The 23,433-nt window shown below is 48.7% G+C and overlaps 6 protein-coding genes across 6 annotated transcripts; 3 read left to right on the forward strand and 3 right to left on the reverse strand.

The window, feature by feature from the left end:
* Positions 1-880: 880 nt before the first annotated feature.
* On the reverse strand, positions 881-1,646 carry LACBIDRAFT_332359 (uncharacterized protein; the record flags this gene model as incomplete). Its single annotated transcript, XM_001886875.1, has 2 exons — positions 881-1,015; positions 1,110-1,646. The coding sequence occupies 2 exons, from the start codon at positions 1,644-1,646 to the stop codon at positions 881-883; spliced, it is 672 nt and encodes a 223-aa protein (XP_001886910.1).
* A 1,918-nt stretch (positions 1,647-3,564) lies between these two features.
* On the reverse strand, positions 3,565-4,180 carry LACBIDRAFT_309507 (uncharacterized protein; the record flags this gene model as incomplete). Its single annotated transcript, XM_001886876.1, has 4 exons — positions 3,565-3,891; positions 3,942-3,992; positions 4,054-4,118; positions 4,168-4,180. 4 exons carry the CDS (start codon positions 4,178-4,180, stop codon positions 3,565-3,567), a joined length of 456 nt encoding a protein of 151 aa, XP_001886911.1.
* A 349-nt stretch (positions 4,181-4,529) lies between these two features.
* On the forward strand, positions 4,530-5,419 carry LACBIDRAFT_253889 (uncharacterized protein; the record flags this gene model as incomplete). Its single annotated transcript, XM_001886800.1, has 5 exons — positions 4,530-4,636; positions 4,713-4,816; positions 4,925-5,091; positions 5,140-5,329; positions 5,382-5,419. Coding segments are annotated over 5 exons (606 nt in total), but the record flags the coding sequence as incomplete, so codon positions are not given.
* Positions 5,420-6,394: 975 nt separating this feature from the next.
* LACBIDRAFT_239127 (uncharacterized protein) lies at positions 6,395-13,110 on the forward strand (the record flags this gene model as incomplete). The annotated part of the gene is made up of 22 exons (XM_001886801.1): positions 6,395-6,621; positions 6,672-6,848; positions 6,904-6,961; positions 7,166-7,567; positions 7,619-7,701; positions 7,756-7,976; positions 8,023-8,105; positions 8,158-8,333; positions 8,390-8,831; positions 8,880-9,165; positions 9,218-9,460; positions 9,557-9,722; positions 9,760-10,830; positions 10,887-11,128; positions 11,213-11,537; positions 11,588-11,764; positions 11,831-11,860; positions 11,913-12,024; positions 12,078-12,102; positions 12,153-12,313; positions 12,366-12,625; positions 12,729-13,110. 22 exons carry the CDS (start codon positions 6,395-6,397, stop codon positions 13,108-13,110), a joined length of 5,349 nt encoding a protein of 1,782 aa, XP_001886836.1.
* A 598-nt stretch (positions 13,111-13,708) lies between these two features.
* On the reverse strand, positions 13,709-17,120 carry LACBIDRAFT_191687 (uncharacterized protein; the record flags this gene model as incomplete). Its single annotated transcript, XM_001886877.1, has 7 exons — positions 17,108-17,120; positions 16,520-17,052; positions 16,070-16,466; positions 14,955-15,718; positions 14,404-14,896; positions 14,066-14,340; positions 13,709-13,969 (listed from the first exon to the last, which is right to left on the reverse strand). Exons 2-7 carry the CDS (start codon positions 17,045-17,047, stop codon positions 13,709-13,711), a joined length of 2,718 nt encoding a protein of 905 aa, XP_001886912.1. The 5' UTR covers positions 17,048-17,052; positions 17,108-17,120.
* Positions 17,121-21,513: 4,393 nt separating this feature from the next.
* LACBIDRAFT_146775 (uncharacterized protein) lies at positions 21,514-22,066 on the forward strand (the record flags this gene model as incomplete). Its single annotated transcript, XM_001886802.1, has 2 exons — positions 21,514-21,929; positions 21,952-22,066. Coding segments are annotated over 2 exons (531 nt in total), but the record flags the coding sequence as incomplete, so codon positions are not given.
* Positions 22,067-23,433: the final 1,367 nt, after the last annotated feature.

Consider the following 23,433-nt stretch of genomic DNA (forward strand, 5'->3'; position numbering starts at 1 on the left):
CGCGTGTCCTTCAACAGGTTTAGGCTTTTTCGTGTGCCTTTCCCATTCGCAACGTAAGCTAACATGCAGTCTGCCATCGTACAGTGGCAACGACGTTGAGCTGTAGGGTCGTATTCATCTTGAAAATTTCCAAGTTTTTGCGCCAACATCTCCGTTTTTGCAGGCCTCGCCCTACAAGGGGTGAGCAATCTCGATGTGATGATTATCACGTATTATTAACATGCCTTTGTCAATGTAAATATCTAGGTACTTTGGGCTTCTAAAATCCGCACGTTATCTGCGGTTGACAGATTTTCTGATTATTGAAGGAGCGCCCGCTTGCCACTTAGAAATCCCGCTTCGATGAACTTAGCCGCTCGCACAACTTGAAAAGAGTCACCTTCGGGCCCCAGCCTGGCGGCCGAATCGGATCAACGCCCCGTAATGAGTCCGTGCAGCAAATTGCAGTGTGTGACCCATGACGTCTATTGATAACTGAACGGCAATCGGTGGAGAGCTGGGAGGCATATCGTGTTTGATTTCACGATATTCTCTCGCCTTCGAGCTTTGTATTTGGAGGGTAGTGTCTTGAATCGCGTTTTGAGTCGGAGAATTGTGAACAAAAAGCCAAATCTAGTGAAGGCGTCCCTCGGTAAATAATACCAGTTATCCCCAAGATATCACAATCAGAATCTACAGGAGTGTTTGATCGTGATGAGTATGCGAATAAGACGTGCCGCGGGCCAGGATTGTACCGAAATCGAAGCAAGGCTGCTCCATAAGAAAGCACACTTCCATGATATCGTGGTGTCCTTTCTTTCCCCAAGATATCGGCCCAGGCAGTATTGGCTATCATCCGAAAAATCAACAGGTGGCACACTCGGAGAGCAAGAAGATGACTTCACTCCTTTAGCGATGTAATTTGCAGACCTTGTAAATCGTTGTCGACAACGGCATGTTTCGCCAGTTCAGCCTTCTTTTTCAAAATATAACTCTGTTGCTCAGGCGTGCAACTCGCGAAATCTTCATCGGAGATCTTCGCAATAAGGTCATAAAAGTTAATCGTGACTCTGGCGAACTTCTTTAAGAGGGCAGCTTGTTTGCCTCCGTGCCGGTTCTTCTTTCCACACCGAATCAAACGATGGCAAAGTGTACTGGATTCGGGATGCGGCGATGACGTAGCTATAGGCCGTCACTGGTTTGACGATGGGGAATGTGCCAACAGGGTTATGGCGTGCTGAATGGCCAAGGCTCGTCCATTTCGCAGACGGGTTTGGGAAAGCGACCTTTGGAGACGGAGGTTGCTCGCAATGAAAAGGCCAGACCTTGCGGTTCGGAGAACTTGGCAAAGAATCTTTGAAGGGTTGACAAAGGAAATCAGGAAAGCCAGCGGGAGGTGCTAGCCAACGATTTGTTAATTTCTCAACAATGGCATATCGAACCGAACTTTCGAATTCCACAACAAATCCTGAATGAGTGGAATCTCGAACTGCAAGAGGGTTCCGATAAATTGACCGGATTCCCGAGTATCTATGATACTCATCACAGATAGCAGTGAGATAATCTCTCAACGTGATGCTCTGCTCTACGCCACACATCAGGTAGATGTATGGGGAACAGCGGAGTTCAGGGACTATCTCAAAGTTGCGAACGGAAGCATCGAACATGTCGGACATAACAACATCGCTTGTGCTTTCGACGCGATCTCCAGCGTGAGGTAGGAGCCATGAGAATGGATTTCTCACTGCGTTGGGACGTGGGTCCAACGTGGGCCCGGCTGATCCAATTGAACACGCTAGACCATTTCTAACCCTATCGGTTTCCTGATCACAAGAAACATGCACATCATCTGCCGATGACGCAAACCTGAGCCGAGAAGGCATATCTGCTTCTGCCCTATGCACGCCGTTACAATAGATCGGTCTGAAGGGTTTCCTGCTGCTGTATGTGAAGAAAACACCCAAGTAGGGATTGGCCATCGGATTGATCAGCTCTGCGAATGGGCGCTCCATTGAACGACACACCCATTCGGCTATTCTCTTTCAAAGGAGGAGGGGGGGTCAGAGGAAGTGGTTTGCGTTCGTTCCCCCGAATATTGCATCATCGTCAGCCATGCCTCCATCTCATGAAGACCACGCTGAACGGCGGTGTGTATAGGTCCACCAGCTCCTCCCATTTCCAGTACCGATCTTGAACTATTGCGGGGACGTCATCGGAGGATGGGTAATCTGGACGATGACGAAGAACGCGGTCGAGCTGTCTGTCGTCTTGGGTGCCGAATTTACCGACAAAACGAAACTGTGCAACGGACCTCCCCAGGAATTCAGTTCTCGTTTGAAGTAACTGGGAATAGTTGTGGTACAACTCCCCATACCCATGACAAGGGAGAGAGGAAGGGCAAAAAGGAAGAGGGGCCAGTTCGGGATCTACGTCACGCCCACACCACAGATACAAACCAGGGTGCGGCAATGGTAAAATATTGAGGGTAGAAACTCCAACCAAGGGTCCTATTCGCCCATCCGTGGACGCGTCCTGGGATCACGCAACCAGCACTGTCTTCAGGAGATGTATGTGCCAGGATAAGAGTCCACCCTGTCGGAGTTTGGTGACCACAGCTCGCACCAGTTTTTGCTAGCGTGTCCAGGGGTTAGAGAGGAGGGTTTCCGGGGGCTTTGCAACAAAATAGTCAGCTTGTCTTGACGGTCCGAGAGCTTTTTGAGGAAATGAAAATGATAAGCCGTCTAGACGTGTGGCTGCCACTTGTACACATGCTCGATGTCGATCGGCTCCCTGTTAGGGGAGAAGCTGACCACATTTTCATTTGAGGCAAGACGTCGTCATTCGCACAAGCCATGACGTTGAGGAGGGAATAACATGAAGAGTGCAGCTCAGTTTTGCTAACGCGCACGGAGGTGGAATACAAGAAAAGCCCAGGGAGACGCGCGCGGATCGAAAACACGCGGGAAATCGGTCTAAAGATCTGTCGTGGCACAAGAACTTTTACAGGAGAGCCTCAGGCTAGAAAACAAAGTGCTAGTAGCCTTTGATCAACACAAAACAACACAGTTGTCGTTTGTCGTTTGGCCACATATGCAAGTTTCTTGAAGCACAAACAATGTAGTTTTACGCGTTCATGCTTCTGAGATTGTGAAATTGATTTTTGAGAGTTTGTCAAGCATTTACGAGAATTCGAGCAGGTTGTTTACTGAGTATATCTACATGAGAAAAAAAGCCTACAGCCCGTGCAGTTCAATCTGTTGAATCTGGAGGGCCTGTATTGAATATTGACCTCCAGACATTTCTCCGAAAAAGCGCACGCAAATCGCTTCTCTCTTGAAAACGCCTTGTCGGCGTCTGCAAGATGAGACGGACATGGCGCGAGCATCCTCTCGAACTTCGATAGACCGTTACTGCTAGAGGATGAGGTGTATTCCCGTAAACCAAATAGAGCCCCAATCAACACGGGCATGTCGAGGAACTTCCAAAGGCGGTAAGTACAGTCAAGCACACAAAAAGGAGAGCAAAAACTTACAAGAGCCTTCAATACCAAAACATGGTATTGACCATGGGACCCGATGACACTACTTACGATGGATGTTGAGACGGCCCTGTGGAGGCAGAGTCAAGCGCTGCCAGTTGATCCACCAAATCATCCATAACCGATCTCGTTCGTTCATGTGTTTTCCCCTCTTCGTTCCCTCCGCTAGAAACGCTTTTAGTCGGCACGAGAACGTTCCCGCTCGGTTCGAAGCCAGGCGCGATCTTTCGCAATGCGTCACGCTTTCGTCTCTCCTTCTCACTTTCCCGTGACCGGAGATATTCTTCTCGGCGGGCAGTGTGTGCGGCTATTGTGCTTCGGCGTGAGGACTCGAGTGTGATTATATGGGGTTCCAGTGTGAAGGGGTAGACGAACTGGTTGAAGGTTAGTTATTGAGGGCATGTGGGACGAAAGTATCACTCACATATGGAGTTACTGAATCTGGTAAGGGATGTATGTCGGGTGGAAGTTGAACCTGGATTTTGTGAAGGTAAGCTTGAATTGATCCGACCGTAGACTTGGCTATGTGAACGCACTCTTTGGGGAACTCTGAGACTGGGTGACTTGATGAGTGGGACATTAACTGCAGCGGCGTAAGGCACTAGATCAAATATTAGATCGCGCCCGTTAGGATTCAGAGAAACTCTTACACTGTTCTGGCATATCTGTGGCCGAGATTGAAACGTTGAGGTTCAAGCTAAGAAAGACGTTGGAGTTGCATTGGAGTGAGGGAGCGAAGGCAAGCTGAGAGATAACAACTTTAGATCCTAACAGAAGCAATCAAAACACTTTTGCCCTCGACTACCATCTCAACCGGCTTGCAACTACTAACGAGGTGATGATGGCCTCCGCATCTTTAGATCTTATTGCGGCTTCAACGCAGATATCCCAAGGAGCCGAAGCCGCAAGTCTACCATGATCATCTGATGGATGTGTTCGACTTACGGCGGTTCATTCGACCCGACTTTAGAAAGTCTACAAAGGATCCTTGACACCAGACGCACCTTTCATTTTACTGAAGTATCGTTTCAAGAAACAGTACAGACATCCATCACTAGATGCTTTGTTGACTCGGTCCCGTGTCGCGGGAGAGGCCAGGGCGCTGATAAAATGTCTCAGGTAAGTCAATGACTGATGGCCCACCATCCTGGGCGCCTCGTGGACAAAGAGTGCTGATCGATGTTGGATGCCATAGGTCCGGGGTAAACGTTCCTGGGGTGCGGATGGTAGACGCTTCCGAGGGTATTTTGGGGATAGAGTGGATCGATGGCAAAAGTGTCAGGAACCTTCTCCCGGGAGGTGCGGAGGACGAAGAGGAGAAGGAGGAGGAGGAGGATGACGAGGTTTCAGAGGAAAATAACAAACCTTTGACAGAATACGGTATTTCCGTCGGTATGTCTTCTGCAGTGTTCGCAGCTTGGTTTCCATTCACCTCGGAGCCCCTAGACACATTGATGAGCCTCATTGGCATAGAAATTGCCAAAATACATCTGGCTGATGTAGTTCACGGCGATTTGACGACCTCCAATATGATGCTCCGACTACCAAAGCCTAATCAATCCACGACCGAGCTCGTGAGTTATTTTTGCTTCCCTGTCTGCCGGCTAAATTATCTCGCACAGGTTTTGATTGATTTTGGGCTTTCCTATATATCAACGTTGGTGGAGGACAAGGCAGTAGACCTGTACGTGCTTGAACGGGCCTTTGCCTCTACGCATCCAGATTCGGAGCCTCTTTTTGCTTCTGTGCTCACCGCGTATGGAACACGACTAGGCTCTGAGTGGAACGCTATTAGTCGGCGTCTTGATGATGGTAGATGACTTTTTTTCTTTTCCGTTGAACACATCGCTGATGTCCTTTGCAGTCCGTTTACGTGGCCGAAAACGTAGTATGGTGGGTTGAGGCACATTGATACAGCGTATCTTAGTCTCTCATTGTCGGTCAATAATAAAAGTTGATTGAGGCGGGAATACTTTGTGAACTGTGCGCTTGAAAGCTAAGGATGTCGTTTGCATCTGTTGCCCAGCCTTGCAAAGCCTTGCCCAGGCTGGCAGGTTATTTTTAGTAAATTCCCACATCACTCGACCTGAGCGCTACTCACGACGACAGTCAGCGGCGGAGTTCTTCCTCGCACGTCAGTGCATCGCTGTCAGGAACGTATACCCCTTTCACCGTCGCCTAAAAGTATCATATTCCATGGAAAATCAAGGTATTTATCTTCACCAACCGTCACCGATCAGGCCAATTTCTGCTACTTCTGCCGTCGACCTCACCGGAACTGGCTTTGCCAATACACTTCCTTCAGCACCTTCTTCACCTTCTCTTGATCCGACCGGCACCCGCCACGTAGCGCGTCGTAGGAGCTGGGGAAACAGAGAAGTTGATACGCACGGTGACGCCCAACCTCCGCTTCAAAGTGCACCTGCAAGATTCGTTGCGGAGCCAGATTCCATGTTACCTTCTAACGACGATCCTTTCTATACCTCTGGAGATGACCGCTCATCGTACAGCAGCAGGGACCAGTACTCAGCCGATAACGCTGGCCGCTATCGTGACTTATACAACTCGGACGAATATTCCAACAGCAACAGCAACAGGCATGTTGGTCCCTCAACCGCGTCGCTCATTCATGGTTTCCGTCGGGAGGGGACTGAGCAAGAAGCGGATGTCATGGAGGACGAGCATCGAGAGGACGATAAAGCCCACCTAACAGCGAACATGCAGCGTGACGACGCGCTGGAAAATGAGGAGGGGTACAGTAGCGATCCAGAGCACGAAGGTGCTACCTCAAGATCGAAACGGCGCACAAAGCGATACAGCCTATCGCCTTCGCCCTTGAAACTTACTGGCACAGCCATGAAGTCCATGTCAAAAACCATGAGGCGGGTGTCCTTGCGCGTGGTCAACCTTGCTGGGACGGGGTTGGCGGAACAAATACGGCTGGGTGATGGTGAAGAGACGGCGAGGAGGGCGCCCGTGGACGACGACGACGAACCCTCCAGGCCTGATTTGTCCAAGTCGCTACCTATCAGAGGCCGAACGTTGGGCTTTTTGGGCCCTGATAGCAAAGTTCGCCTTTGGTTGTTTAACTTTCTCGTGTATCCGTGCGTGCGCTGCTCCTCTTTGATTCTTAATTCTGATTGTGTCAACTCAGATGGACTGAACCTGTTATTCTTCTACTTATTGTACTCAATGCTGTCGTGCTTACTATACAGGCTTTCCCTTCTCTAACTTTGCCCACGGCGAATGGGCCAACTCTGCCTCCCCATATTCAAGGATACTTTCACACATGGGAGGACTATGCTCTTTTTGCTTTATTCGTTGTGTTTACGTGCGTGTCCATGGTTATTTTCATAATGCAATTTGATACTAAACTTTTCACCTAGTTTGGAAGCTATCGCCCGCATCTGCGTTACCGGTTTTCTCTTCGATCCTGAGATATCCGTCTTCTCCCTTTTCTCATCTCCCTACTCCCTTCAATCCGAACCATACCCTCCAAATCCTGGACCTACCTCAGGCGTAGGCCGTCAAACATCACTAACACGAGGACGTTCTATCACTCAACGAATCAGCCATTTGCGACGGGCCCTCATGCGTCCCTTTGTCATTGCTCCGCATGTGCCCACCTCTGCTTACCCAATGCAAGAGTACCACCCTTCACCTACCACCACCCCACAACTCCAAAGGAACGATACTGTCACGGGTAGAGTAAGAAACGCCGCGCACAGGGCGCATGCCACAATTCGTGAGCCTGCGGAACCGACATATCTGTCTCGTGTAATGAAATCTGAAACCGTCAGCGGGGATCCTGATGCGATCTCTCTGCCTTTTAGTTTCAGCATCGGAAACTTACACGATAAGACGCAGAGGAACGTGCCTTACCTGCGACAAAGCTGGAGTCGAATCGACTTTGTTGCTATCCTCAGCTTCTGGATAATGTTTGGTTTGGCGATGGCCGGCATCGAGAAGGGAACATACCACGTTGGGATTTTTAGAGCCATGAGCGTTATAAGGACTGCTAGGTTGCTTACGATAACATCGGGTACTACGGTGCGTTCTCTATCCTTGATCTGTTTGAACTTTACCTATCAGACCTCGCAGACGATTCTCCATTCACTAAAAACTGCTCGTCCTCTCCTTACAAGTGTGGCTTACTTTGTGTTATTTGCTATGGTGCTGTTTTCGTTCGTGCAGTCCCTTCTTCCCCCCATTTTGTATCTAACCATCCTCCCCCTCAGAATTATCGGCGTTCAGTCGTTCAACGGATCGTTTCGTCGCAGCTGCATACTCAGTCCCACCCTTGGTGAGGCTGAAATCCTCTTGCAAGACCAATTTTGCGGAGGTTACATCGATCCTGTTACTTTCGAACGTACTGGTTATATAGATATAAGCAACAACACGTTCCCGACACCCAAAGGTTACATCTGCCCTCTTGGGCAGCTTTGCAAGGTAGGACAAGGTTCATTCTGACGTAGGTCTCTGTTGAAATCTTATGCAGGAAACAGTGAACCCCAAGCACGACATCGAAAGTTTTGATGCTATTCACTATGCCGCCCTTCAAGTACTCATTGTCGCCAGTGCCAACGGGGTAAGTTTTTGGAACTCATACGTGAACACAGAATTCATCTACATGGTTTTAGTGGGCCCCGATGATGTACTCCATGATCGACGCGGAATTCTTCGTTTCTTGTTTCTTTTTTATCCTTGCGATCATTGTCCTTAATTTTTGGCTTATCAACCTGTTCGTCGCTGTCATTACCCACACATTTGCTGCCATTCGCTCGACAACCAGCAAAAGTGCTTTTGGTGCTGCACCGTATGAAACCCTTGATTATCAGCTTACCTCCTGATCGCTCACAATGTCGTTAATAGCCTTGTCAAGTTCGATAAACAAGATGATGATTGGTTAGGTGAAAACGGCCGCAAAGCTGCCACAAGGCCAAATACAGCGAAAGTCATATACGAATATACCAAGTGGTGCTGGGTGATCCTTGCTCTTGCATCCCTCGGCCTGCAAGCCTCCAAGACCGTCGACATGTCTGAAAGCCAAAAGCTTGCCCTATACTATGGCGAACTTGGCATTACAATAGCATTCGACATCGAGATTGTACTCCGAGTTTTCGCCACTCTACCTCACTGGAGGACGTTCTTCCAACATGGAAACAACTGGCTGGATACAATACTCGCCATTGGATCAACTATCATTCAACTGCCGGCTATCCGACATTCAGAACTGTATCCTTGGTTTACAATCTTTCAGCTGGCGAGATTCTACCGAGTCATATTGGTGGTGCCTCGCATGAGGCCACTCTTGGTACGTTACACTCTTCGTTACAAATAATAATTCACTGAATTTCGTCAGCTCGCCGTTTTTGGAAACATGTATGGTCTTGCTAACATGTCTTTGTTCCTCTTCCTTATCAACTATATCGCTGCCCTGGTTGCCGTGCAACTTCTTCGCGGCGATTTTGGTAACAACACGACTATCAATTTCGGAGAGGCTTTCAATGCTTTCTTGGCCATGTATCAAGTATTTTCTTCTGAAAACTGGCCGGATGTCTTGTATGGGGCGGCTCAAGCGGAAATACAGCTGCGCCAAACGGCCATCGTTATCATCTTCGTCTCGGGCTGGATGATATTTGCCAACTGTAAGTGTGAAGCAATTCACTATCATTGCAAATCAAACCAATGAAATTATAGTCATTGTCCTACAAATGTTCATCGCCGTGATCAACGAGAACTTTGAGGTCGCAGAAGAGGCTAAGAAAGGAAAACAGGCAACGCATTATTTGAATCAGAATCAGGCAGAGCAAGCTTCGTCCCCATGGCTTCGTCGTTTGAACCCATATCGGTGGGTCAAAGCCAATCCTGTAACGGTGAAGGTGGAAAACCTTCCCTCAAACCTCGTTCTGCCCATGCAGAAGGCATTAATTCAAGACTTTGGTGCTCAGAGACGAGAACCTCGCCCCGTGGTTGTGAGTTCTTATCATGTCCTCACATGTCTACATCTAATCGTCGGATGAAAGAAAAACAACCCAGTGTTAAGCAAACGTTTCAAGCCAGGCCATTACTCTTCCAAATCCCTCACAGCCCTTCAGAAACTCTTCGCAGGCGAGGTGAAATCAGGCAGTACTATGGCTACGCTACGGCACGCGAGGCAGGAACCCAGTGCGGACCCCTATGACGAGGAGATAGAGAGACACCTGTGCGTGCATTCACTTTTGGCCTTGACAGCTTTTGAGACTTTTACACAGTGAGCTTCTGGCGTCCGTGAATCCAGATGCCGGCCTGGGCGAAAACGCTGAGGATGAATATTATGAGAGAAAAGCCTTGCGAGCCGACTTTATCCGCAATCACCCCACATATGACAAGGTATTTGGGGTTATATCGCAGAAGAACTGGGTCCGCCAGCTGTGCCAGCAGGTAGTGCAACCTCCAAAGCGCGAGCGCATTTTTGGCAAGCCTTACTCTCCAATCGCGCTCCCCATCTTCCAAATGGCTATACTCTTGACCGTCATTGGTGGGATCGCCGTTGAAAGTGTCGCTACTCCACTTTACCGCCGCCATTACTATGCGACTCATGGTTTGGTTCGAGGGGCGTGGTTTGATGTTGCTGAGTCTGTGTTTGGCCTTGTACTCTTCCTGGAGTTCATGATCAAGGTTATTGCTGATGGGTTCCTCATAACCCCAAACGCTTACCTGCGGAGTATTTGGAACTTCATTGACTTTCTTATCATGATTGGCATCATCGTCAATGTGACTACAGGCATCATTTTCATTGGCGGTCTCACTCGCATTACTCGATCTTTGAAGGCGCTCCGAGCTCTTCGTCTGATCACTCTGATCGATCACATGCGAAACACCTTTGAATCTCTCATCATCTCAGGCGCTGTCCGAATTCTCGATGCTGCCGTTCTTGCCATCCTGTACATGATTCCTTACGCGGTATGGGGACTCAACATCTTTGCTGGGAGGATGAACACCTGCAATGACAGGGGTGCAATTGGTATGGCCGACTGCATCAACGAATATCCGAACACCATTGTCGATAACAACTCTTTTGGCTTCCCCGTTCCACGTGTTTGGGATAATCCATCACCATCAACCAGCTTCAGCTTCGACTCATTCCGTGCATCCTTGCTTATCCTATTTGAGATTGTCTCTTTGGAGGGGTGGATTGACGTCATGTCTGTGGCGATGAGCATTACAGGCAAAAATGAGCAACCTCAAACGAATGCTTCTCAGGCTAATGCTATCTTTTTCGTCATCTATAACCTTCTCGGTGGAGTCGTCATTCTGACCCTCTTCGTTAGGTTCGCCGCCTCGGTTTTTCTTTTACGGAACATGCTTGCTCATTGTAAATTCGCAGTATCATCATCAACAACTTCAGCTCCAAAACTGGAACAGCATTTTTGACAAATGCTCAGCGTGAGTGGATCGACCTGCAAAAGCTATTTAGACGACAGCGACCATCAAAAAGACCAAAGGTTCGACCTACAACTCCATTCCGATCGTGGTGCTTCGACCGTGCTGTCCATAAACACGGCTGGTGGACTCGGGCAATGACACTGCTCTTTTTATTGCACATTCTTGCATTGATGTATGCTGCCTGTCTTCGTGATTATTCTTTCGATTGATCAAGCCATTTAGGACCCAAACATTCACAGTTCACGAGTTTGCCGACAAGTTCCGTAGTATGGATAACACTACCTTTGAAATGCAGTTCTCCGTCTGATTATCTTTTAGATGATTTCTTTCTCGGTCTCATGTCCATCTACATTCTCGATGTCGTTGTGCGTTGGTATGGTCTGGGCTGGCGCAGTTTTCGCGCCAATGGATGGAACCTATTCGACATTGTGGTATCTATTGGGAGCTTCATCACAACCCTTATCGTTCGTTTTGGAGGAAGTCGAGGCAGCGGTTTTGGCATACAGCAACTGCAAAAGCTATTCCTTGTTAGCATTGCTTTCAAGCTGGTGCAGCGTACCAACAGTCTTAATATGCTTTTCAAGACTGCCGTGTATGTGCGACCACTATCCTAAAGACATTTTGTGCTAACTTTCAGGCCAGGGCGAGCTTGCCAGTCATAATCAACCTTCTTGGCCTATGGCTTATCCTTTTTATCTTCTTCGCGATTCTATTTGTCGAGGTGTTCGGATTGACAAAGTGGGGTAGTGCCGAAAACAGAAGTGCCAATTACGAATCTCTTGGATCTGCGTTGGTCATGTTGGCTTTCCAAAGTACTGGGTACGGTCTTTCATACTTAATCGGAATTATTACCATTAACGCGAATGTTTTTGCACCCTCTCACAGAGAAGGCTGGAACCAATACATGCATGACTTGTGAGTAATCATGCGTTTGGCACTGGAACTGGATCCTAATTCTCGATTTTAGTGATTTAACATACCCTCGATGCACCAACTCATCCAAGAGAAAAGCCGAATCTGATTGCGGGAGTACAGCATGGGCCTTTGCTTTGTTCATTGCCTGGAACCTTCTAAGCATGGTTTGTGCTGCCCGTACTCTGCCCATTCTAGTGCTCATGTTTGAATCCTCCAGTATATCTTTGTGAACATGTTCACCGGTATGTTTTAAGAGCGAACCCGGGAACATCAGTCTAATCTAATATACAAGGTGTTGTGGTCGAGAATTTCTCATATGTCTTCCAAGCGTCTGGTAGCGGAGCCAAGTCGATATCAAGAGAGCAGATGCGATCGTTCAAGAAAGTATGGGCTGAACTCTCCAATCCGAAGACTGGGTATCTTGAGCGTCAGAACTTCACCGCCTTTTTCGGGGTACGTTGTAGTCCAATCTTTTTCAATTTCCACGTGCTGACTGTCGTTCCAGAAACTCAGTGGGATTTTCGAAGTTCGAGTATACCCCGCGGAGTACAGTGTCCGCAACATCCTCTCTGTTTGCACAGACCCCTTGGGCCAGGATGCATGGTCACCGCGTGTTGTCAGTGGCGTTGATCTCAGCAAGGTTGAAAAGATCTTAGACGGCATTGATTACAATGAGATTCGCAAGCGAAGGGCCATCTATTGTCGGCTCTACCATGAAGCAACCATATCCCACGAACCGGGTCTGGGGATATCATTCACTAATATGTTGACATTGTTGGCGCATCATAAACTCATAGTTGATGCTGAAGCCCTGGTGTAAGCGCCTTGGTCATAACTTGCTTGTTACAGGTCTAATAGTTTTGCTTAGCCTGGAAGATCTTGTAGCTCGAACCGAAACAATCAAGCTGGTGACGGATCTTGTGAACCTCGACCGTGTCCGATCCCTGCTAAAAGCGATCTCGGAGCGGAAAAAGTTCTTGGAATACAGAGAACAAAAACGGGCTGCGAGGCTCGGGCAAGAAATTCCCTCAATCGTCGTGGAGGACATGCCCGAGACACCACCGCTTTCTTCGAGGGACATAGCAAGTGCGTCCTTTGAGAGTCCCTCGCAAACTTTCAGTGCCGTTCCTCGGCTCAGCCACCACGATGTCTCCTTCTCCATGGACATTCCAACTGGGTCGAGGTTGCAAAGAAGCAGACGACCGAGCGATTATAGCATGTTTTCTGCGGATAGTTTCAGATCTGCGTAAGTTGGTTCAGCTAACGTGACGGAGTAGAGAGCTAAAATCTGCTATAGTCGTTCATCCATGGCCGAAGAAGACCCTCAAGATATTGTGAACTCGATGCAAAACTCCATGTGGGGAGGTGAGCAGCTAAACTGATGATATGTGCACAATATACTGATCTTTTTGATCAGACTTGATGATGGAAGCTGCAGAAGAAGAGAAAAAGCGACACAATTCCTAACACTCATTGGATTCAAATCTGACATTTTATGTAGACGGACAGTAATATTAGATTGTAGAACATCCCCTTCGTAAGTTATTCGGATTTAATCGGTAATATAGCACGAGGAATCATTTTATGGGTAAATAGAGGGAATGTATCGTTATCATGATGCATATGGCAAGCCAATGGGATTCGGATGAATGTACGCTTAAGATAGCCGTACATAGGTCAGCTGGAGAGTGCAGAGGTACAGAACTTGAGTATGTAAGTGGTGTCGAATACAATCGACAAATAACTGCAAGCCTGATGATGGCCCAAACGGTTTGCTATAAACATAGCTCTTCATCATGATAGAAACGAGCATAAATTGGAGGTATACGAAAGATTAAAAAAACACAACTAAGTGCGCCCTCCTCTACGAGCACGCCAAACCCCACCGCCTCGCACAGTCTGGAACCCATCATCGCCCTCTTTAGCTTGCTCTCCATTAACCGGAGGAGCAGGCGAGCCAACACGAGCAGGAGGGGCATTCACCTGGGGAGGAACTGCACTCGCAGCACCACCAGCGTTCTTCGCTTCCCTCGCCCGCCAGCCTCCTCCAGCAGGAGCAGCAGCCCCACCCCTGCCAAACCTGGCTGGCGCAACTGCAGGTGAAGGACTCTCGGCACGCGGTGGCGGCGTCGCAACAGCCCCTACGCGAGTGGGTGTAGGAGGTGTCGAGTTGTTATTGCTGACGGGAGTCCCGCGTCTCCAGACAGAGGGCTCGTCTTTCGTTGCACGAAGGGCTGTGGGAGCGGCGAGGGGCGCGCGGGTGGGAGCGGCCTTCTCTGCGGCACGTTGTCGTCTGTGGGCCTCTGCCTCTTCCTCGCGCTGTAGTTGAAGCTTGGCTTTGTCCGCGGCTTCTTGGCGTTCCAGCTCGCGTTGCTTGCGTCGTTGTTCGACTTCTTCTGCGGCTCGACGTTTGGCTTCTTCCTCAGCTGCTGCTTTAGCCTCCTCTTCCTCGCGAAGACGTTCCTCTTCGGCACGACGTTCTACAGTCATCGTTAGTATCTTCTGCTGGCTTGGTGGATGAAAAAGACAGAAGCAAAACACACCTTCTGCAATCCGCCTCTCCTCTGCCTCTTTCTCCGCCTTCTCCTTCTCTTCACGCTCAACACGCCGCCGTTCCTCTTCTCTGGCCTTCGCCACAGCGTTTCTCCTCTTCTTTTTCTCCTCCTCAATCTTCACCTTGGCAGCCTCCTTCTTCCTCGCGAACTCCTCGCCCTTCTTGGCAATAATCTCCTGCCTTCTGCTCTGATAATCACCCATCATACGTGACAGCCGCGCTTTAGTAGCCAGATCGTCCTGGTGAGCCTTTCCAGCTGCCTCCAGGCGTGCACGTTGTATGGCTTCAACGGTATCCTTGTCCGTAGCTTGCTGCCTTTCGTAGTCCTGAGCGATGAGAGGTTGTTCCTCCTTACGATACGCACGCTCGGTGTGGTCGATCCGCTTAGCGATGATGCGAAGTCGCTCGCTAAGCTCCTTCTTCTCCTTCTCGAGTTGAGCTACCTGGATGGTAATTAGCCCTTCCGTATCAATGCTTTCCAGCTTCTATCGAAAACGTCAGAAAAGAAGAACAAGAAACAAAAACGACGATAAAGCTCACATCAACATCATTAGGCTTCAAAATCCCCTTATCCACCAAACTCTGCGCATACTTTTTGGCTTCATCGATCCTAATACTCTCAATCTCCTTCTTCGTCCTCTCCTGCTCCCTCTTCCTCAGATCCTCCCTCACACGTCTTGCCTCCTCCTCCTTCTCCCTTCGACTGAGCTCAGCACGCCGGCTGCTCGCTTCCTTCTCCTTACGCACGCTCAATTCACTCAATAACTCCCTCCTCCGAGCTACGATGGCGCGTTTGAGTTGGAGAGCTTTGCGTTCAGACTCCACAGCTACCACGAGAGCCTTGAATTTTTCGGCTTGTTCTTCAGGGGATAGGGCTTCCGGAGATTCCTCGATCTTGTGAAGGGAGTTGTGCAGGCAAGTAGCAACTTTACTCAACCGCGTTCGAACGAGCTCGGCTACCGAGGGTTGGATCGACGATTCACCACGAGCAGTGGAGGTAGAAGTCGACGCGGTGGGCTGTTGCAGCTCGTCTGCAGAGACAAACGCGTCGTCTACGAAAGTGATGCTTCCATCTTTATGGTCCACGCGGATGTTAAGTTCTCCACGTCGAGCACACCCCATGATGTACGCCTCGATCTGCTCTTCCTCATAGGCGCCTTCGATGCCAGCTTCTTTGAGTGGTGCGACGAGCGCGAGGAGGTTGTCGATCTTGATAGTGGAGTAGACCTGGGACAGTTGGGACAGGAGACGAGAGAGCAGAGCACGTTGGAGGAGGGTGAGGTAGGGTGAGTAGGATGCATCTGCTGAGAGGATTTGCAGCAGGGGAGCAATTGATGAGCAGAGGGTTAGTGGGTCAAAGGTGACTTCGAGGATGTTGTATAGTGATTTGACAGATTCAGGCGAGAGTTTGAGGACGTCCCTGGAGAGCTATAGATGATAATTAGAAAATACGCTCATCGAAACGCTAGCATAACTAACAGCATCCTTGAGCAATCCTGACCGGGAGGGCATCCTCGTGAGCCCAAGTAAAGCCGTCAGACGAGCGTTCTTGCCCTTCAACTCGTCAGGCTCCTCCGTGTGCAACCCAACAGGAACGGCCAGGGCGCTGACGAGAACCTGCCCAGCAAGCCTGCCGAGCTCTTCTTCCGACTTACCCCCAATGCTGAGAATAATTGCGTAATACCTGCTCCAAGCAGCGGCATGGTACAAAGCGTTCCCACTCATGAGGAAAATTTTGGTGAGTTTTTCGTAGTAGTTCGCCATCATTGCTGGGCGGGGAGCCTTCTTGGCCATGTTGAGGAGGTTGTGGACGTCCTCAACAGACCTGAAGGCTTCTTGCCATAGTTCGAGCTCGACGGAGGTGTTGAGTTGGGCAAATCGGGTGTCGAGGTGGTGTTGTAAGGTGTCTGGGTCGGAGAGGTTGATAGAGTGTTGCTGGTGTGAGTATTTCGCGACGTTTGAAAGGTGCAGACGAAGTGTCTCGCATAAACGACGGAATTCAACTTTGCGTTGGTGCTTGAGGCAGAATTTGAACGCTTGCTGTGCGATTTGCTGTTGTAATGATATGAATGGGCTGTTTTTAAACCATTGTAGGCCCGACTCACCTGGTAGATAGCTTCCAACCTCGTATTGTTCTTCAAAGTCTCTAAAGATGTTCGATAGCTCTCCCATAAGAACTTGAGCCAGGGAGTGACGAGGGCACGATCCGTGCGGTCCTTGCTCTGATCTCCACTAACTGCACCGAGAAGGATGCTCTCCGGGGTCTCGCTAGCCTCCAAATCATCAACATCAACGGCCGATTTTACAGCGGCCTTCTCCTGCGCCTCCCGGACCTTCGAGTCGGCCAATTGAACAAAACGAGTGATAACTGCCTCGATACTCTGCACGTTCGTGTTCTGTGCAATGTTTTTATATTGCATGAGTCCTTCCTTGGCTGGGCGGCCTTTTCGCATTTCGACGCATAATTCGATAAAACGATGCATGATCGGCTCCAGGGAGGTGAGTGGTGTCGACCTGAATCGTTTTGAAGAGAACATTTCTGTCAATGATTGGAGAGCTGCGTGCGTCTGACCGACGGAGACGAGTCCCTCGGCCTGCTTGAGCACGGTCTCTGGTTTTGAAAAGGGCGCCATGGTGTCTGAGAAGATCCGCCTTGTAAATTACTGATGGTTTGAAGTCTGAAAGTTGCTCACTTTACGAGTTTAATAGGCCTCGTAGGGTACCCGTGCGGCAAGAAAGTCAGATAAAACGACGAAGGGCCTTTGTCACAGTTATTGATGACGGTGGACTGGTCAAAAAATTTAGGTTCAGGCTTAGGGCAGGTTTCCTTCACACGACCATTGACTTTGACTCGATCATTCATCTACCACCACCTTATGACCTTCATTCCTGTTACGTTCTTGTCAATGTACGCTCTATGTATGGTCGAATCTCACAAATACATTGCGACGCGATTACGAGTGCGTTTTTTTCTCAGTTTTCTGAGTGCGATTCAGCATGAAGTACACACCAAGGGAGGCGCATGCATGCACCATTTTCAGGTATTATCGTTCCATGCCATCGTCTCCCACATACTCGGTGGGATGTCACGGTGTTGGAGTGCATAAGAACGCAATTCCAGCCGTCAGATTTCAACGTTTACCGAACCTCCCTCGGCCACAACAGCTTGAAAGGAATCGAAGAGGACGCATTTCAGCCTTTGTAAATCCAGCATAAAATTCAGCAATTCTCCACGTTTTCGACTTAACCACCTGGCGTTTGTAAGAAACACCCAGATTCTTGCACTCATGGGTGGTCAGCCCTTCGCAGACGGGCTTCAGTATTCACTGCTTGTCAGGAGGAGATTTGTTCTGGTTTGGCGTTGCTTGAAATCGACTCCGATGGCCTTGCGATAAGGCACATGCCCGCTACGTAGTTAGCGGGTCTTATCCTACGAGCCAGCAAAGCTCTTGCGTGGGTAAGTTTAGCCATGTTTGGCCCCCCTCTGAGTGACTCGGTTAGGGTTCGACCCTTCCTCTTTCTCGTGTTCCTCCACCATGTCCTTTTGTTTCGAGCTCGAGGGCTCTCCCGTTTCTGCTGAGCTTTCCTGTGGTCCTCGATCCTATGTGTCTGTTGCTTGCTTGAACCGTTTGGGCTTGTCTTTCTCTGGGGAGTGTGCCGATCTTGCAGTGTCTGTGAAGATTGGCGATAGCTGGCCTACATGTGTTATGTCTCTGCTTGTCTCAGGCGAACATCAAGAGTTTGACTTGGTCTTGGGTGGAGACTGGAAGGGCCTGATGAAGGAGCTCTGCTCGGCAACGGGTGTTATCTTTCCCGTGGCATTGGTACGTTTATCTTAGGACTTGAACGTTTGTTGACACATATTTCAGCAACGTTCCATCGTTCATGGTCCTATCCCCGCCTTCGAAGTCAGAGAACAGACATCTCGGAGGTCCGCATCTGTAAGCATTGTCTCATGGTACAATGCCCTTTCTGTTATTGATAAGTGTTTTAGCCTCCAACTGGGTGCAGGTCCTCTGGTGGCGGCGACGGTGGGGGTCATGAATGTGTGGAGCCAGCAGTAAGTTGACATGCCCTGACTTAAGCATTATAATCACAAGGACATCTAGGAGCCATCACCAAACATTGATCTACCGAATTGCTCTCTGCACATTGACAATTTAAACACAGAAAATGTTCAATTTAAATCTTTAATCTGTGACCCGAGCTCTTCATTTTTCGTGTTGGGTGGCAGCAGCTCTGCTGTTGTCGAGGCTCTTAGACTTCATGGTGTTTTGTATGAGGGTCTCAGTGGCGATGCCCGTCGAGCTGCTCTTGTTCATCATCTGTTTTATGGTCATTGCCATCGTCGCGCGATGACCGATTGTCGGGCCGTCGCGCAAATGTCGACAAGTATGGTGTCTCTTGCCACCTCTCTATCTGAAGATGTGTTAGCATTGTTTCGACGTTCCCAGCTCCCTTCTGCCATATTCCAGAATTTATGTCTGTTGTTGGGCTTTCGAAAGGAACAGGCTCGTTCAGAGTCAAACATGCTTGCGTTTTATGAACATCGTCTAGATATGTTGCGCAATCCCTGTACGTTTTACCAGCTGTCCAACTTTTTTTCCAATTATGATCGCATGGATCGTCCTACTTTGTTGAGTTTGTGTGGGGTTCATGGCTTACCTTCAGATGGAACGATGACAAAGTTACGCGACCGGTTATTTCAACATATATGTGGTGGCCGTTGCAAAGATCCCAGTGCTTCCCAGGTCAGCTTGCCTCCATCCTGTGAGAGTACTATTGACGAAGTTGAGGAGCCTCGTGATTCGTCGGATCTCGCCAGTTACGTGTTGGCAAGGACTGTTCATAAGATGAAATTGAAATCTCTTCGTAAAGTTGCCGATATGTACAATCTTGAATGTAGGTCGACCGATTCCATGTCGAAGGTTCGGCGGATGATAAAACATTTTGTTTCTTCTTCGTTGAAAGGCAAACGATACCTTCGGTCTGTTGCTCGTCAACGCGCACATAATGAGCATGAAGATCAGTTGCATGATGTTCGTCATAGGTGGCCGGAAGTTCCTTCAAAGTCCGTGACGGACACACTTGTGAATGATTTTAAATTGAGGACTTCATCGTCTGAGCTCGCGACATCTGTTTGTGCATCCTGTGCGGAGAGTACCCTTACAAGCTTTTCGACGACCGTACCCATCGACGAGGTTGATGTTGCCATCTTACGGCGGCCTGACGCCTCTTCTGAAGCGGTTGACACATCTGACTCTGAGAGTGACGATGATGAGGATCAAGATTCAGAGCAGGAAGAGAGCTATTGGTTACATCCCTCCGTTACGCCTCCAGCTTTTCCTTATTGTGATGGACCTTTGAAGGACGTTTTGTTAGACCCCAAGGGAGTTGTTGAAAGCAATGGCGTGCCTGAATCTATGATTCTTTGCGAGACGTGTCGTGTTTCCTTGAGCGCAGGGCGCTTGCCCGCTTTGGCCATCGCCAACCGTTTGTTTATAGGAGATGTGCCAGATGAACTGAAAGACTTGACCACTGTCGAGGAGTCGATGATTGGTCTGTGTAGGGCACGCGCATTAATCGTACGATTGAACGCTGGTCCGTCAGGATCTCATCGAGACGATTTTGCTTCTTCTTCAGGCCCAAACCTGCAGCGTGCACTGAGAGGTCATGTCATTGTTCATCCGCAACGTCCTGACATTGTATCTGAACTACTTCCTCCGTCTATTGAAGATATTGTGGCACCTATTTGCGTTGTGTTCAGCGGGTCAAATGCACCCTCGGCTGACTGGCTCCGGCAGAAAGCGACACCTCTCGTGGTGCGAGCTGACAGAGTTCGTCGAGCACTTATCTGGTTGAAGGCACATAACTACCTCTATCGGAATATAACCATCAATCACGGTGTCCTTGACGAAATCAACAGTTTACCGTGCTTACCCGTTCATGTCGAATTTATCGGTTCAGACGACGAGGATGATGCGTTGACCTCAGGATATGCGAACACCGCCAAGTCAATGGACAACAGGGACATGAGCCAATCCGATGATGCCATCCCTTTCGATAGTGTTCTTATTGCTGATGTTGAACCAAAGGCCTCCGCTCGTGAGCTTCGGGCGGCCGCCGTCCGTCATTTTGGAGATACAACTAAAAGTTATTTAGAGATGCCTCACAATCCTGAACCCGAGAACGAGTTTTGCAACCCTACTCTCTTTCCAAAGCTTTATCCAACATTGTTTCCGTACGGTTTAGGCGGCTTCGAAAATCGAAGGCGTAAACGACCTTTGTCATTCAAGAGGCAGGCTAAACATTTTTTGAATCTTGCCGACAATCGTTTTCAAGTTCATCATTCCTTTACCTTCCTAGCTTTCAATATCATGCAACGTCGGCAGGTTCTTTGGCAATCTAGTGCAAAGGTCAAGAAGGCCAATTTCCAAAATACGGCCGAGATATTTGCTGGTATCTGCCCTGAGGATATTGGGACGGTTACGGATCGGTTTGCACGGGGGGATGATAAAACGGCGTACTCGGACAGTGAACGTCGCGTGCTTCGTCTAATGAAAGAGGTCAAAATGGTCAACCGACATGTACCTGGTTCCAACGCCGCGAGGCTCGCGATGAGAAATGAAATATAGTTAGTTCAGTCACATGGGTCCAATAACAACGGAACAGCCGGACGCGACAATCAGTCGTAGTGAACGGGTCAGCCGGGGCGGCCGGTTTGATTGCCATTGTTCCATTGGCAACGAAGCGGCCGGTTTCTGACCCTGGCAGGGTTTACGCTCCCGCGGCGGAACCACTTTTTCAACCGACGGGCTCTGACCACGTCCCGACGGGCTCTCAGCCCATCCTGATGGAACTACAAAAAAATTTAACTGGGGCCTCTCTCCCCTTACTTATATCCATCTAGATCTGTAGCATAATGTATCTTAATCTTTATCTCATCCAACTCCTGCAAGATAGTCTCCATATAAACCAAAAACTGAATTTTGTCCCAACGGGGAAACACTCACCTTGTAGTTAAGAAATGAAAGCTTTTCATTTAGCTACTCACACCTTGTCTACTCATTTGTGGCTCCATTGGGGTGTCAAACTGGAATTGATGGTTCTGTTGGGGATGTCTCTGTCAGGGTGTTTGACATTGAGATTGAAGGCGCCACAGGGGATGTTTCCATTGGGGTGTTTGACATTGAAATTGAAGGTGCCGCAGGGGATGTCACCGTCGGGGTGTTTGAGGTTGAGATTGAAAGCGCCGCGGGGGATGTCGCCGTCGGGGTGTTTGAGGTTGAGATTGAAGGCGCCGCGGGGGATATCACTGTCGGGGTGTTTGACATTGAAATTGAAGGTGCCGTGGGGGATGTCACTGTCGGGGTGTTTGAGGTTGAGATTGAAAGCGCCGCGGAGGATGTCGCCGTCGGGGTGTTTGAGGTTGAGATTGAAGGCGCCGTGGGGGATATCACCATCAGGGTGTTTGACATTGAAATTGAAGGTGCCACGGGGGATGTCACCGTCAGGGTGTTTGACATTGAAATTGAAGGTGCCGCAGGGGGATGTCACCATCGGGGTGTTTGAGGTTGAGATTGAAGGCGTCGCAGGGGATATCACCGTCGGGGTGTTTGACATTGAAATTGAAGGTGCCGCGGGGGATGTCTCCGTTGGGGTGTTTGTCATTAAAATTGAAAGCACCACAGAGGATGTTGCCATCAGGGTGTTTGAGGTTGAGATTGAAGGCACTGTCGGCAATGGCCCCATCAGGGTGTTTGACATTGAAATTGAAAACATGACCTCCACAATATGGTCATCTGTGGCATGATCTTGAATACGTCAAGTTAGCAGAGCACTTTATTGACTGTGGCAGAGCATTTGATTGACACTGACAGGGAATTGAGAATTCAAAATGTTGACTCCCGCGGGGCATTTGATTGACTCCGACGGGGCATTCAAAATTCAATATGTCAGCTCTGGCGAAGCATTTATTCAAGATAGAGGAGTCAATCCACTACAGCATTTTTAAGCTGGTGCCCAGATCATCCATCCATGTGAACTGAAACATGCAATGGCTTGGAATATGTGATTTGCAGAAACAAGAAATATATTGTCAAGAAATCAACGCACAATATTGATGAAAGGTCCTGCTAGTAGCCATGACAAATCCTCATAATACAAAAGAAAGATCCACTGAATTGGAGGTCAGATAGTTGATGTGTGCACCATTTAGTTTTTAGAAGTAGAACAACTCTGGCAGCCTGCCTTACCAAATATGGGCCAGCTGCAACCTAATATGGAAGGAGCGCATTATTCACACACCATCTGAAACTACGCACTGCACCGCGCTCATTGGCGATGCAACGCACCAACAAAACAAAGACATTGGGGGGATCCCAGAAAGGAATAGAATCATTTGGAATAGTTTTCTCAGTGATTGAAGAAGTTTTTGTGAACAGACCTCGGAAAGAGCTATTTGGTGCATGAATCTTTATACAAACCAGTTGCACAACATGCCATTTTGCATACATCAAGTTATATTTTTTCTTCTTCCCTCACAACTGCTTCCCCCACCTATCTGAATTGATTCTAAAGTATGTAGGCTATATTTGGGGAAAGTATGGGAGCATTTCAACAAGATTTAGATAGTGAAAGGAAATAAGAAAGAATGTGGTTTCATGTTTAGAGTCATATTTTCACCCTTTCAAGCTCCAGCTTCCCCAAACCATCAGAAAACTGCTTCAGAGCAGGGGATATATATTCTGCCATATGTTAACTATGTATAAGAAAGGCTCAGATGTTGAGATTTGGTAGCAAAGTATACAGAAAAGTCAACAATATCATGTTGCGAGATATTTCATGCATTCAACCTCATTTCTCCACCATGTGCCAAAATTCTTTTCCAAAGTAAACTTGAACCTATTTTACAACAGTTGTAGTGGCCAGAAAGATGTATTGAGAAGCTATAACAGTACAGCTCATTTTTTTCCCCCACAACTCCGGCGGGGCATTTCATTGACTCCGTCGGGGCATG

This window comes from Laccaria bicolor, genomic scaffold (genome assembly GCF_000143565.1).
Source record: "Laccaria bicolor S238N-H82 LACBIscaffold_40 genomic scaffold, whole genome shotgun sequence".
Taxonomy (NCBI): domain Eukaryota; kingdom Fungi; phylum Basidiomycota; class Agaricomycetes; order Agaricales; family Hydnangiaceae; genus Laccaria; species Laccaria bicolor.